General features: G+C 45.5%; 1 protein-coding gene across 2 annotated transcripts in view; it reads left to right on the top strand.

Moving 5' to 3' along the window:
- The window catches only part of LOC135904732 (uncharacterized), an 80,643-nt gene extending 74,620 nt beyond the window's left edge, over positions 1–6,023 (top strand). For both annotated transcript variants that reach the window (XM_065435669.2, XM_065435670.2), the window contains exons 11-12: positions 5,634–5,744; positions 5,803–6,023. In XM_065435669.2, the coding sequence (XP_065291741.2) occupies positions 5,634–5,744; positions 5,803–5,958 (267 nt within the window). In that variant the 3' untranslated portion in view covers positions 5,959–6,023. The remainder of the gene's footprint in view (positions 1–5,633; positions 5,745–5,802) is intronic.
- Positions 6,024–12,639: the final 6,616 nt, after the last annotated feature.

The raw sequence follows: 12,639 nt of genomic DNA, 5'->3' as shown, positions 1-12,639 counted from the left end.
ACGCTTCCTGAGGACATAGGGTTCAAAGATAATAATAGTCATGCAAATAAATATGCGGTGGAAATTAGCAAAATGGGATTGGAGGATTGGTGGCTCAAAAGCAGAAATGTGACGTTAGGTTAAAAGGGTAGGAAGTCGTATTCAAAGAAACTCGAGCATTTTGTCAACACACAGCACAGGTAAATAAAAATAAAAGGCAAAATAAAAAGCGGAGCATGGTGGCAACTGTCATCACACCGTTTCAAAGGGGACGCTCCTACCTTCCATCCATCCATCCATGCCGCCGCTCAGAACGTTGCTGAAACATACGCGCCGCGCCCGACTTGCGCTGGTCACGTTGGTTGTCGAGTAGCATATTGCACTATAAATTATTTAGTTCGTCCAGTATGTTAACGAAACACTGCTCAGGTGCTTATAACGTAAACATTTAATGTGATACAAGCGATACGATTGCGTGACATAGCCGCCGCGTTAGTAGCGAGCAGTTTCGTCTGTTCGTTCAGGTATTCCGATGTTGACTAGCTATTAGCCAAACGAATCGATTGTCACTCACTGAGCTCGGCAAAAACGTAAAGCGTAATAGCCAGAAACTGTACTTGTCCTCGCTCTTGTGATTTGCCCTGCTTTTTCAAAAGCTTTCGTTCCCACGGCCCAAATTTTCTCGCAAGTCAACCACATGGGACGTTTAACAATCGAACATTTATTTACAGTAGCTATCTAAACATTGCAAGAATGCAACAGTTCACATGGCATGCTACAGTTTTAGAAACTTCCGTGACAATGGCTTCTTTGCATATATATTGGCAACTGAGTTATTATCTTTATATAATAAAAGCGTGGCTAGACAGCAGTGGTTTGATGAACTTGCGGCACAAGAGTTCAAGGAACATCTTCCTGTGGCCAGGCTCTACGTTCTTGCACGTCAAGACGGGGACGTCCACAAGCACATCAACCGCATGTTCTACACTGGTTTCGAGCATTTTAGAAATGAACTTCCTGTGAAAAAACATTATGTCGACAAACCGCTTGAGACCCATCAAGACGGACATTGACTCTTTGGTTGGATATTTCAGTCCACCACGGTCTCGGTACGCAATCAGCCCATCAACAGGGGCAATGGATTTTGGTTTTTCGACAAGTTGAATACAACTCTTGCGGCTCAGGCTTTCTGACAAGGCTCTGGCTAGATATCCACCAATGAGGGCAATACTAGCCACTTCGGGGTTGGGGAGCCAAGGTGTAGTGCACAGGTCCCGTAATCTATTCTTTGCTGCTGATGGGGAAAAAACCCTTGCCTGTACAGCTGCGTTTCTGGGTGTCTCCATTGGAAATTGCCGCATCAGTACGGAATGAGGTTGAGCTGTTCACATTGCTTCGAACTGATGCAGATACATTACCAGTCTTTAACATCTTCTCAAGTCCGCAGAGTACAGTCTTCACGTCCATGGCACCATTGCAACCTGCTGTCCTTCGAAGGAACCCGAGCAGTGCCTAAATCGGATCACTTGAGAACTTTCGAGTCAAAACAAATATGAACTTCTTTTCCCTCAGAAGAAAACGAATGCATGCTACTTTCGATGTTGTCGTCAGGACAAGTGCTCGGTATGTCTCACTCGTAAAGAAATTGTCAGGGCGGCTCTCCTTTCTCAGCCTTTCGATATAGTGAAGGCAATCGGTCTTTAACCACTGCGACATCATGTCGTCAACGTCACTGAAATGCCAGCTGTCAGGGTCTTTCCTGTGGACGTGCTGCTCTGTGTTGCTGACATCCATCGGCACAAACCACTTGTGCATCGTGACATAAATTCAACAGTTGGACCCACTGTCCTCAACTCCAAGTCACACGTGTGACCAGCCTGGTCCTTTCAATACTGGAATGCAGCAGTAACTGGCGGACAGAAGATTTACGCTGTGTGTCTCACACTCATCTTCTAAATATTTGATAGATATAGGCGTTTCCGTGTTAAATATCGTATTGGCTTCACAGTTGAGCCTCGCTGCATTCTGTACAGTTCTTTCAAAGGGGCTGATGAAATTTGCTTCTTACCACCTGTGTCCCTTGCGAGGAATTGTGACCTGACATTCTTAATTATGTGCGATTGGTCAAAAGCAAGATAGAGGAGTCTTGAACGATCCGCTGGATGTGGAGCGAACATTTGAGCCATTCCCTTAGCTTAATATGTCAATGGCAGCGACGTTTGTCTTGTGGTTATCAGTGACAATACGAACTCTTTCAAAACCGAGTTCTTCTGTCTTCTGGACAACGTGACAAATGGTCTGCGCGAGCTCGGCTCCTGTGGAGGCTTGAGTAAAAAGTACCCGACAGGTATCTTAAAGCTTGTCGACAGGCCACAAAGCAAGAAACAAAGCAATGAAGTTGCTAACTGGCCGCTGTCACTTGGTATCAGATGCTCCAGATCAACGCTCATATTGACGTCACCAATAAAATCATCTCTTTGTTTATTATATTCAAGCTTTTGCTTGATGTTCATTTCGTCTACTACCAAACTGCACACTTTTGACTGCGATTTTGTAAGGCCATGAAGCTCTGTTTTGAGCCTGCAGCGAACCAGAGGGCTGAAGCCAATTTCCCCAGTTGCCGATCCAATATACTTTTTCAGAGTGTTTCTACATGGTAAACGCAGAAAATGTTCAGTCTGTACATACTCATAGGCCTTGGTCGAGACATTCATAAGGATCACGCAGTAGCTCACGGTAGTTTCACACCACGTTGGTCTCTACCTACCGTAATTGATGACTTGGTCCACAACGAATACAGCCTTTGCCTTGTTTTGGTGCGCATTGGCTACGACGTCTACTAAGGCACGCGCATTGCAGTCCTCCTTCAGCTTGCAAAGTTCGTCTTTGCAACTTTCAACTGTCTGTTGCAGCCTGGCGATCTGTAACCGAAGGGCTTTCTCTTTGGCTCGCTGTTTTCGGCGACCTACGAAACTGCTTGAACTTGCGGTTTTTCCGTCTGAGTTGAAAATGTTCGCTTCGCAAACGCCGCTGTTCCGTATTAACGCTTCGGTACACACCGCCGTTGCTACAGCGCATACTGATCCACTCAAAGGGAGAGATCCGTTCGAGCATGCTGGCCTGTTAGTTGGCGTGAAGGCCGAACGCGCAACTACTGACGTCGCGACGCCAGGGCAGCCAGGTTCTTCATTCTCGTCAAAGGTAGTAGCAGTTACTGCTTTCCGTTTTTTGCTAGCCTTCTCCTGGCCGCAGTCGAGCTGCACAGCGCGCTTTCGACAACTTGCATCACAATGTACCTTGGCAAGTGCAGGCTTCATGTACGAGGGGTAGCACGTGAAATCGCTGGGCACCACTCCCTTGTTTAGTTGTCGGATTTTAGTATTCTGCCGAAAGTCCGAGGCAACGAAGTGCTTACTGCACACGCCGGAGTAATTAAATATTGTATTCGGCTCCCAGTTCTTTCGTGAGGTCACCTTTAGCCATCGTTGGCGCAACTCGAGTTCGGCAGGAATCTCGTGGAATGATACTCCGGCGTCCTTCTTTTTTGCACTTCATGTCCACACAGGCACACAGCAGTACCTCATGCTGAACACTGTCCGTACACAAAACAGAAGCAAATCAAACTTCAGGGCATCTTCCTACGCACGTCGACACCAGCGAAGAAAAGATTGCTTTGTTTACCTCGTGCCACGAGTCCCGCAAGCCCGTGCACGGCCGAGACGGACGGGACACTATAGAGTTAAAACCCCTTAAACTTCGTAAAGAAGTGCCACGCTTTGAAGAATGCCGCCTCCTCCTCGCGCGCTCTGGCGGAGGCCGCCGCCGCGTCGCTATTGCCCTAATAGCATCACGTGGGCCCACGCGCCTTGCTTCAGCGCCATTTTTGCTCGAGAAGCGTCTACAGAGTGGCAAGGAGCGCATGTTGGGGCCGTTGCTACGCTCGAGCAATGTAGGTGGCGCCACGGTCGAGGAGGGAGCGCGAAAGAGAGAAGAAACGAGGAGGAGTGAAGGCGGAGAAGGAGAGTGGAGAAGGAGACAACGCGGCCAGCGTTCTTAAAGCATAAAATTATAAAAATAGAATATTTCTACACGTTTCGCCTTCTAAATTCATTTTATTTCTCAAATACTGCCTTCAAAAATTTCCTAGTGTCTACTGCATCTTTGACACCAAAATTCAATTCTTCCAATACGAGAAATAGTGATACATGGTATGTCCCGTGGTTTCGAAATAAATATAGCCTACAGTCATTAAAACATAATCTACCACATATATTAAATAACTATAAAGGTACATATACCTCTTCATCGAAGGAACTGCGAATGCATTTTGTAAACATGTGATCAGTGATTGTTTATCGTTCTTTCAGAGGCAACTGTACGCGTTACTGATATTGTAACCCATACACATGTAATTCTATCTTCTGGTGTATCGAATGGGTGTTTCTTTTTCTTTTTAGTCTGTACTATCTACTCTCTATAACAGAGCGACTTGTATTAGTCTTATTATTAACCCTTACACACATACTTCCATTTTTTCTGATGTATCAATTATGTATTAATTATGTTTTTTTTCTCTTAGTCTTTATATTATTTTCGGTCTTGCTATTGTGCATTTATGTAATTTATTTATTCTGAGTGTCTAACAATGTTACAATTTTGATGCAACCACCATGTATGCCTTGTAATGGACCATCGGCCTAGTCAAGCTGTTTTCCAACAGCTTTTAGCCTATGGTATCCACCAGAACACTTTGTATTTCTGGAAATAAAAATTAAATTGAATTGAATTGAGTGGCACTACTTTACCAAGTTTAAGGGGCTTTATATAGAGTCAGCCGGCGGCGCCGCGAGCGGAAAGCGCTGGCATATGAGAAAGAGCGACAGGAAAGGGTGTGATTGAGCAGGAAGGGCTCTTTTGACAGGCATAGTTAAATAAAGGAGGCGTTGGCCAAGACGAGCCAAGCTGAGCACTGTGCCACCAGGTGGCTGCACCGTGCAGGGCGTAGACGTTAGCGCCTCCGCTCAACCGGTAATACAACCAGTCCGCTTGGAGTCTGCAATACCGGAAACGCTAAAAAAAACTATGTAATGTTATTCGGAATAAAAAAAGCATTATCTCACAGGTGCGCTTCGAATTTTCCAGCTGCAGCGGTGCCAGAGAAGACTGCTTGTAATTTGTTCTTAGCGAAACCGGGGCCCAGTAATCGTACGAAATTGGTAATCGGCTCTTTGACCCGCGCAACGAAACCTCAAATTTAATTGCGGACGAGTCAACGGTTTAGCCGGAGGAGGGTTGCATACCAGGCCCTGTTATTTACGCATTGACAGGTTGGCTCGAACCGCCATATTGGCACATCGTATAATTGCCACCTTCTCCTCTTCTATGTGCTCAAAACAGCCGTTGCAAAGAGAACGATGATCGTTTCGTTGAAACCGCTTTTCCGTGATGTGCACTTAATATTTAGTCAACATTGGCTCGCTTTCTTTTGGGGGGGGGGGGGGGGGCACAGAAGACGTACACGAAGACGTACTAACAAACGTAAAGCGGCACAGTCACCCACAGCCATCGCCTTTGGCGGTGGGCTTTGCACGACGTATGAATATATAGGGTAAGATGGGCTGCATAACAAATCAAGCGCTTCTTTTTTCCTGCAGGGTTGCGATAGTGGCTCAAAGGTACACGTCAAGGACACCTACATTGCGTACGGCACGGATACAAAAAAGGTGGTCATGGTCTTCGACAACGACGTTACTGTGGCAGAAAAGGTCAGTCTCTAATGTCCGCGCGCGTGCTCGGCGCGTTACGGGTGTGCTGGCTGCGCAGGTGGAGTACGTTCTGGAGAAGAAGCCACGGAAGCGCTTTGCCTGGCTCTACTTCAACGTGCACATGGCCGACTTGCTGGGCAAGTGCAAAATGCCCAAACCTTTCACGCCAATCCTTGTACTGCGCAAGGACTTCAACATCGGCGACAAGCCGTAGTATGGCAAATAAAGTGGCTGCGAGCGCGCTTCGCCGATGCGACTGGCGCACGTGACCAAACTGTATCTGAGCGAAGCTAACTAGAAGGCGCTCCACGGGCTTTCTCGTGTTTTAGCGTCAGAAGGCAACGGCGCACTGGAGTCTCAGCATAGACCTCTTTTTTTTTTCATGTACGTCAGACTCTGGAGTTTTGCAAGACGCGTAGCGCCACCTGCCGGTGCGAAGAGGCAGTAATTGAGTAGTGCGAAGCCCGACTCCCTTGCTCAATTGCCTATGCAGCTAGCGACTGCGAAACAACGATTTAACTAGATTTTGGTCCATATGGCGAGCGTTTTGCACATTCACCACCCAGACAGAGAGCTACGAATTTCTACGCTAGTCGGACGCGCCTCCGAACTGCCATAAAGGGGTTGCTGGCTCATTCGTCACACTGATGGCGGAAACGACGGCAACCGCGATAGCTCCGCGCGCTACAAAGAAACGCCGCAATCGACGCTACTCTTGTGTTGTAAATTGCCATGAACGTGAAGGACGGAATAACAACGTTCAGTTTTACCGATTTCCATCGCGATCGTATGAAGGGGAAAGGTGAGAGCGCTGGATACGCGCCGTTCAACCTGTCAGGTAACGCTTTATGGGTTACAGCACCGGCACTTCCCTGAAGAACTTGCCAGAGGAATAGAAGCCTAATAAAAAGAATTGTTCCATCGAGTTTCTTTGATGTTAGAAAATGGCAGCTGTTCCAGAAGTTACCGCCAGGAAAAAGGCAAGCAGCAGGCACAATATACTTTTCCATTATGAGACATCTTAAAAACCATACTTGACGTGACTTAAGTATGCGGTTTGTTCAGTAGACTTCCAAGGAGCGTCGTACCTTGTTTTTCGATATGCGGCTGCAACCAGGCCGATGGCCACGTGGTCTTTGCGCATTCGAGGACTGGACGTTTTCAACACAAGCGAGCATCGCTGACACTTAAACGGCGACTCAGGTGAATTTTCCATGGACACTGACCCTAATAAAATGTTGAATAACATAATTAACATATTATGAATTACGTGCCTAATTTACGCGCGGCTCAGTACAAATTTGCGCGGCCGATGAACTCGCGCATCACTTGTTCTAGCAGGACACGCGATGTATAATGCATGTGTACACGCCTAGTGAAATGTTTCATGCGTGACCCAATAATTTCAACCGTTTGCTCAACTATTCTTGAGGAAATCCGACAGAGGTACCTACAGAACGCATATACCTGTAGATCCATTTCTCAAAATTGATGCGAGCACAATAAGGAAGATATGTCGAGCTACAAGAATGCACGTAAAACAGTTTCTATATATGCGTACATGAGTCGCCATGCACGGGCACTCTCTGTTCGAGATGTCTGAACCACCGTGGCGGGAAACCCCGCGAAAGCGACCAGCGTTCAATACCCGCGAAATATTAATTTATTTCCCGATACGTATACTTTGTCACTGAGTAATCATTATTCGGTGCTGGGCTTGGTTTGGCTGATTATTATGAAGTCCTCCAGAATCACAATGCTCGCAGGTGTATTCGTCATATTCGTCCGAAGTGACCACCGTAGGGAATGCTTTTTGTATGGGGGTTAAGATAATGTGGCCGCGATACTTATGAAGAACGCTGGGTGCGACGAGTGAACTGGTCGACTGACTAACTGGCCCGTCCATCCGACCCATTTTCTTTCCCTTCAACCATGCGATCCTAGCCAGGAAATAACTATAAACGTTTCCTAAGAGAGAGAGAGAGAGAGAATGAAACAATTATTTGAAGCAGTGACTTATCCGTCGAGGTAGGAGGGTCCCTTATTACAGGTACCCTCTGGCTTGGATCGCCCTCCGGGCCCGGGCAACGAGTTCGAGCAGGTCGACCAGGTCCGGCTCGGGGATCGCAGCCTCCCATTTTTCAGCGAGGAGGTTTGGGTCTGCGTCTGCTGCTATTAGCTCTGTCGCTGTGATGCTTGCTCGGGTGTCCTTGCATTGGCGGACGAGGTGCGAAATAAAGGTTTGTAGTCATCATCATCATCATGGTATGACGTGGCGATGAGAGTAGAACAGAGCAGGTGAACGAAATTTATTAGAGAACACATGTACGCCGCACATTCATGTTGTAGAAGCATTCACAAACTATGGAATTTCATAGTGCCCAGTTTATTTCATGTTAAAAACTAATCGGGACGCGAGCTGTCAGAATTTATTTCGGTCAATGTTACACCAAGCGACTGTACACTTAGTATTGAGCACAGCATCGCCATTGGATAAGCCAGAATTGGAACGCTAGATTTGGCTGAGACAAATTATAGACATGTCATTTGTCAACCAGCAGACTAGAAATTTTCAAAACTGAATCAGCCGTCAATTGAAGGTTCAGTTATTTGATGTCGCCTCCATTACTCGTCACTGTTAATATGAAGATGAAAAGCGTTCACAAAACTCAAAACAATATTGACGGCATGCGCGAAGAAAAAACATGAGCGAGCATATCTACCAGTGATGCTTCTAGTAGCCAAGTGTTTCGCAATGAGTGAAACACTATAATAAAGAAAGGAACTATATAGAGGACGAAGCACACCTCACAGTGCTTCTAGGGATTCCACACTTCCACTTCCACACGGCTTGCAGCGCCACATCGCTGCAAGCCGTGTGGAAGTTTCCAAAGCTGGCGCGGCTATGGGTGCAGCAAAGCGCCGCAGGTTGTTTGTTCACTCACTCCATGTACAGTCGCGCGCAATACGACTTGCAACACCCTTGTTCGTGATCGAAGGGGCTCCAGGGCTATGCGGGCGCTCTGACATGCGAAATAGCTGTTCCATAAACACCACTAGTTGAAGCTGTGTCTAGGCCTAAAACTGACCCTGTGTCTGCACAGCAGTACAGTTTGGAGCCCCTTCGACCACGGGCACCGGTGTTTTGCGTCATATTGCACATGATTGTACGTAGCGGAAACCTTAGCGCACAGCTCGAGTCTTTTTTTTTTTCAAATGATAACGGGAATTATGCACGTGTCCCGTCTGTCCGCTGCCGGCAGTGGCCCCTTCCGGCAGAGGCAAAACCCTTAACTGCGGCGCTACAGCGCTATCGAGAAATTGGCAATTCTGGCGACGCTGTTTTCGCTTGCGGTGCTCACGACATTGAGGGAGCGGTGACCGGAACAAGAGCCGCTCAGTGGAGCCAAGAAGTACTCGGCGCTGGTTCCAGAGACTCCCCGGCGCCGAAACTCGCTAGCATGGATTTCTTTCCCTGTCTGCCGTTGTTCCGTCCCGAAGGCCCTTTGGCAAATGTAGCTTTGCGAGAGTGAGGAGTTTTCGAACAACCCTCGCGTGTGTCTTGAAGAGCGGGGTCATTGATATTGCAACATTTTTTGATGACAATTATCGAGGTTTTGCACAGCTGACCGCACCACGGTAAATTTTCAATTTGTTACCCGCGGCATTCTCGCGTTAAACCAACAGCTTAAAATACGGGGTGATCCTTTCTAGGTTTCCCGGAATTTCTTAGAATTAGCCTGCTGCAGGTCACCTAATTCCAGTACTTGAGCTGGATTATTCTGCAGAGCGGATATTACTTGTACAAGAAATCGAAAAAACATTTAAATAATTAAAAAATCACTGATTAAATTCTCCATTATTTACATTACAACACATATTGCAATTTACGAGTGCAGCCTGTTAGTTTGCGAGGCGCAGCCACTAGAATGAACTTAGAGAATAACACTTAGAGTATGTATGTATGTATGTATGTATGTATGTATGTATGTATGTATGTATGTATGTATGTATGTATGTATGTATGTATGTATGTATGTATGTATGTATGTATGTATGTATGTATGTATGTATGTATGTATGTATGTATGTATGTATGTATGTATGTATGTATGTATGTATGTATGTATGTATGTATGTATGTATGTATGTATGTATGTATGTATGTATGTATGTATGTATGCATGCATGTATGTATGTATGTATGTATGTACGTATGTATGTATGTATTTACGTAGGTACGTACGTATGTATGTAAATTTAGTGCCATGTTGATATACGGCAACATTTAAGCCGTTTAGGTATGTACAAAGTTGCGCATATGGCTACTTGAACTGGGCATGCCATAGAACATTAAAGGGAATGACATTCACAGGGTTCAGGCTAATGAATGAGTACAGGTTTCATTCGCGTAGGCGTTAATTTGTTCTTGAACTTTCACGTCGTGATCTCCGAAGACTACAGAGTGAAGATTGACGTCGTAACATTCTCGGACTAGGGCGAGGTGTATGTGGGATCCCTAACCGAGTAAGTCCATATCGGCTACATCATGCCATGTGCAACGCCTGCAAGCAGATATGAAAAAGGGAAGTTAATTACTTGCAGTCTTCCTCAATGTTGACGAACGGAACGTTGGCGCGTTGCCTGGCCGCGCTGTTTTGGCCCCTTGCCATCGCACTTGAAGAGCGCAGCTAAAACACTGAAGAGGGAGGATGAATTGTTTCTAACGTGATGGTTATTTCTTTAGCTATGTGCTTCTAGAACTCAATGCAAAAGTTTAGCAGTTATTCTGTAAGAAGTTTGGTCGCCACGGTTGTAGTTCATGTGAGTAAGCCAAGAAAAGTGGTACACAGAACAAGCGAGGAAGACACCGCATAAAAGGTTAACCACGATTAAATTACCGCAAAATCTATTGACCATTATAGATGTTGCCTGTAAGCGGGATTTCGTGAACCACCAGAAGAAAAACACAGATTCTAACAGCGCCCGTAAGTCAGCTTCACAAGCCTAATTTCTATCGCGTGTCGAAGTCATGTTAATAGAAACGAAAAGATCAGTGGGAGTTTAATAGGGGCAACAAAGAAATAGATGTAAACTAAACTAAATTAGTAGGTTAAACTAATGTTACAATAATGAGAACATTGTTTGGGTGAGTTGATCGCCGCTCAGAAATAACTAAGAGTCGCACTCACAGATGTTTACTATTCGCAAATGGTTCCCATTCAATAGCATACCGACGTACATGTGTTCGCCTGCCTGATTGCTTGCCTGATGTTCTGGCCTTTTTTGTTATTTTGCTTAAACACCCAAGCGTCTGTCGTAAAACCTTCGTGGCCATTCTTTCGAAGTTACAAGGAGCATTTTTCTTCTTTCTTGTTCAAGTCAAATATTTACGCCTCTTTGGAATGAACTGAGGTGAAACAGCGCGAAAATGACGAGGACACAAGGAAACAAATACCACAGACAAGCGCTGACTGCCAACTGGAAGTTTATTTGAAATTCACCACACATTTATACCTTTTTCAGCATAGGCATGCGCGCATCAGTCGCAAAAACATCTGCAAATCAACAACATTTTATTCTTTCTTCCAAAAATGTGATTTCCTTTCCCGACAAGGCAAGAGAGGCAGTGCTTACACATTTATCTCCTTCCTTTCTATATGAAAGGCCTCAACTATTTCCCTTTCCTTCTTACCCTTTCCTTTCCCTATGAATTTTGTCTTTTCAAATATGGGGGTGCATTAACACTTGTTACAGTGTGCAGCTAAATGACTCCCATAGCCATTCTTTAGGTAAGTGCTGTGTGCTCGCTCTACGTCCTCGCATAGTCAACGTACATTCCAGAACAGTCGGCTGGGCTCGTGTCCTGTTTGAGTGCGTTATAAATTGCTCGCGACATATGTAAAACACCTAACCTGTTTACGATGGGATTACCTTGCTTCTAAGAACGAGAACAGCCTAACAAGCGTAGCAAAGAAGGGTGGCAGATTCAGTCAAACTTCCTTATTATTCCATTTGTTTGTTTATGACCGTGTCCCACCTTCGCTGCACTATACCCCAATTCTTTCCGCGCATATACGTTGTCCAACGCAAAATAAATATTCAGTAGCAATATTAATGTGTTAATATCTCTTGTCGCGTTTTTTTCTTTTTTTGCACGGCTTCGGTTTTCAACACCATATGGTCACTAACCCAGCAGTATACTTACTCTCCATCTTTCTGTTGAAGTGACTTCAAAGTTCACCACTGTCCCTGTATAACCAGTGCACCTTGCGTAAGATCAATGGCATGATAACAAGGACAAATAAGTGAAGCCCATTATCGATCAAAAGTAAAAGTAAGTAAATGCATATGGAGCAGTGTTGTGCGTATATTAGTGCGAGCCTCTTCCTTTTTGCCAACAGCATTTACAAGCTCAGAACTAATATACTTGAAGGGCAAAGGAAAAAAAGAAAGGAACGAAAGGGGATTGCACGCGCACAATACCTTCAAGTCTACAAATTGAAATGAGATTGTATTCATACGTTTTACGTGTCAAAGCCTCCCAAGATCATTAGGAGGCATACCGCAGTGTGAGACTGCGGATGAATTTTGACCACCGGGGTTTTTTTAACGGGAGCTTAAATCTAAGTGTAGTAACGCTTTCGGCCCCATAGAAATGAGAACAATTCTACTGTGCGAGCTTTCTTGTTGATTTCGGCCTAGGTTCGGCTGCGTTGATCCGTCTTCCTGTCCACCATGCGATATGCCGCTTTTGTCACCATGAAGAGGTCCTCAGGCCACCTTCAAGTTCAGCGCGCATGAATCCGCGACGGATTTCGCGCACAATATAGAAGACTCTGCTCGATCAGTTGTGGCTGAGCACATATATGGAACACCTTAACAGGCATCACTA

Source organism: Dermacentor albipictus, chromosome 7 (assembly GCF_038994185.2).
Source record: "Dermacentor albipictus isolate Rhodes 1998 colony chromosome 7, USDA_Dalb.pri_finalv2, whole genome shotgun sequence".
Taxonomy (NCBI): domain Eukaryota; kingdom Metazoa; phylum Arthropoda; class Arachnida; order Ixodida; family Ixodidae; genus Dermacentor; species Dermacentor albipictus.
This window is presented reverse-complemented; position numbering and strand designations above follow the sequence as displayed.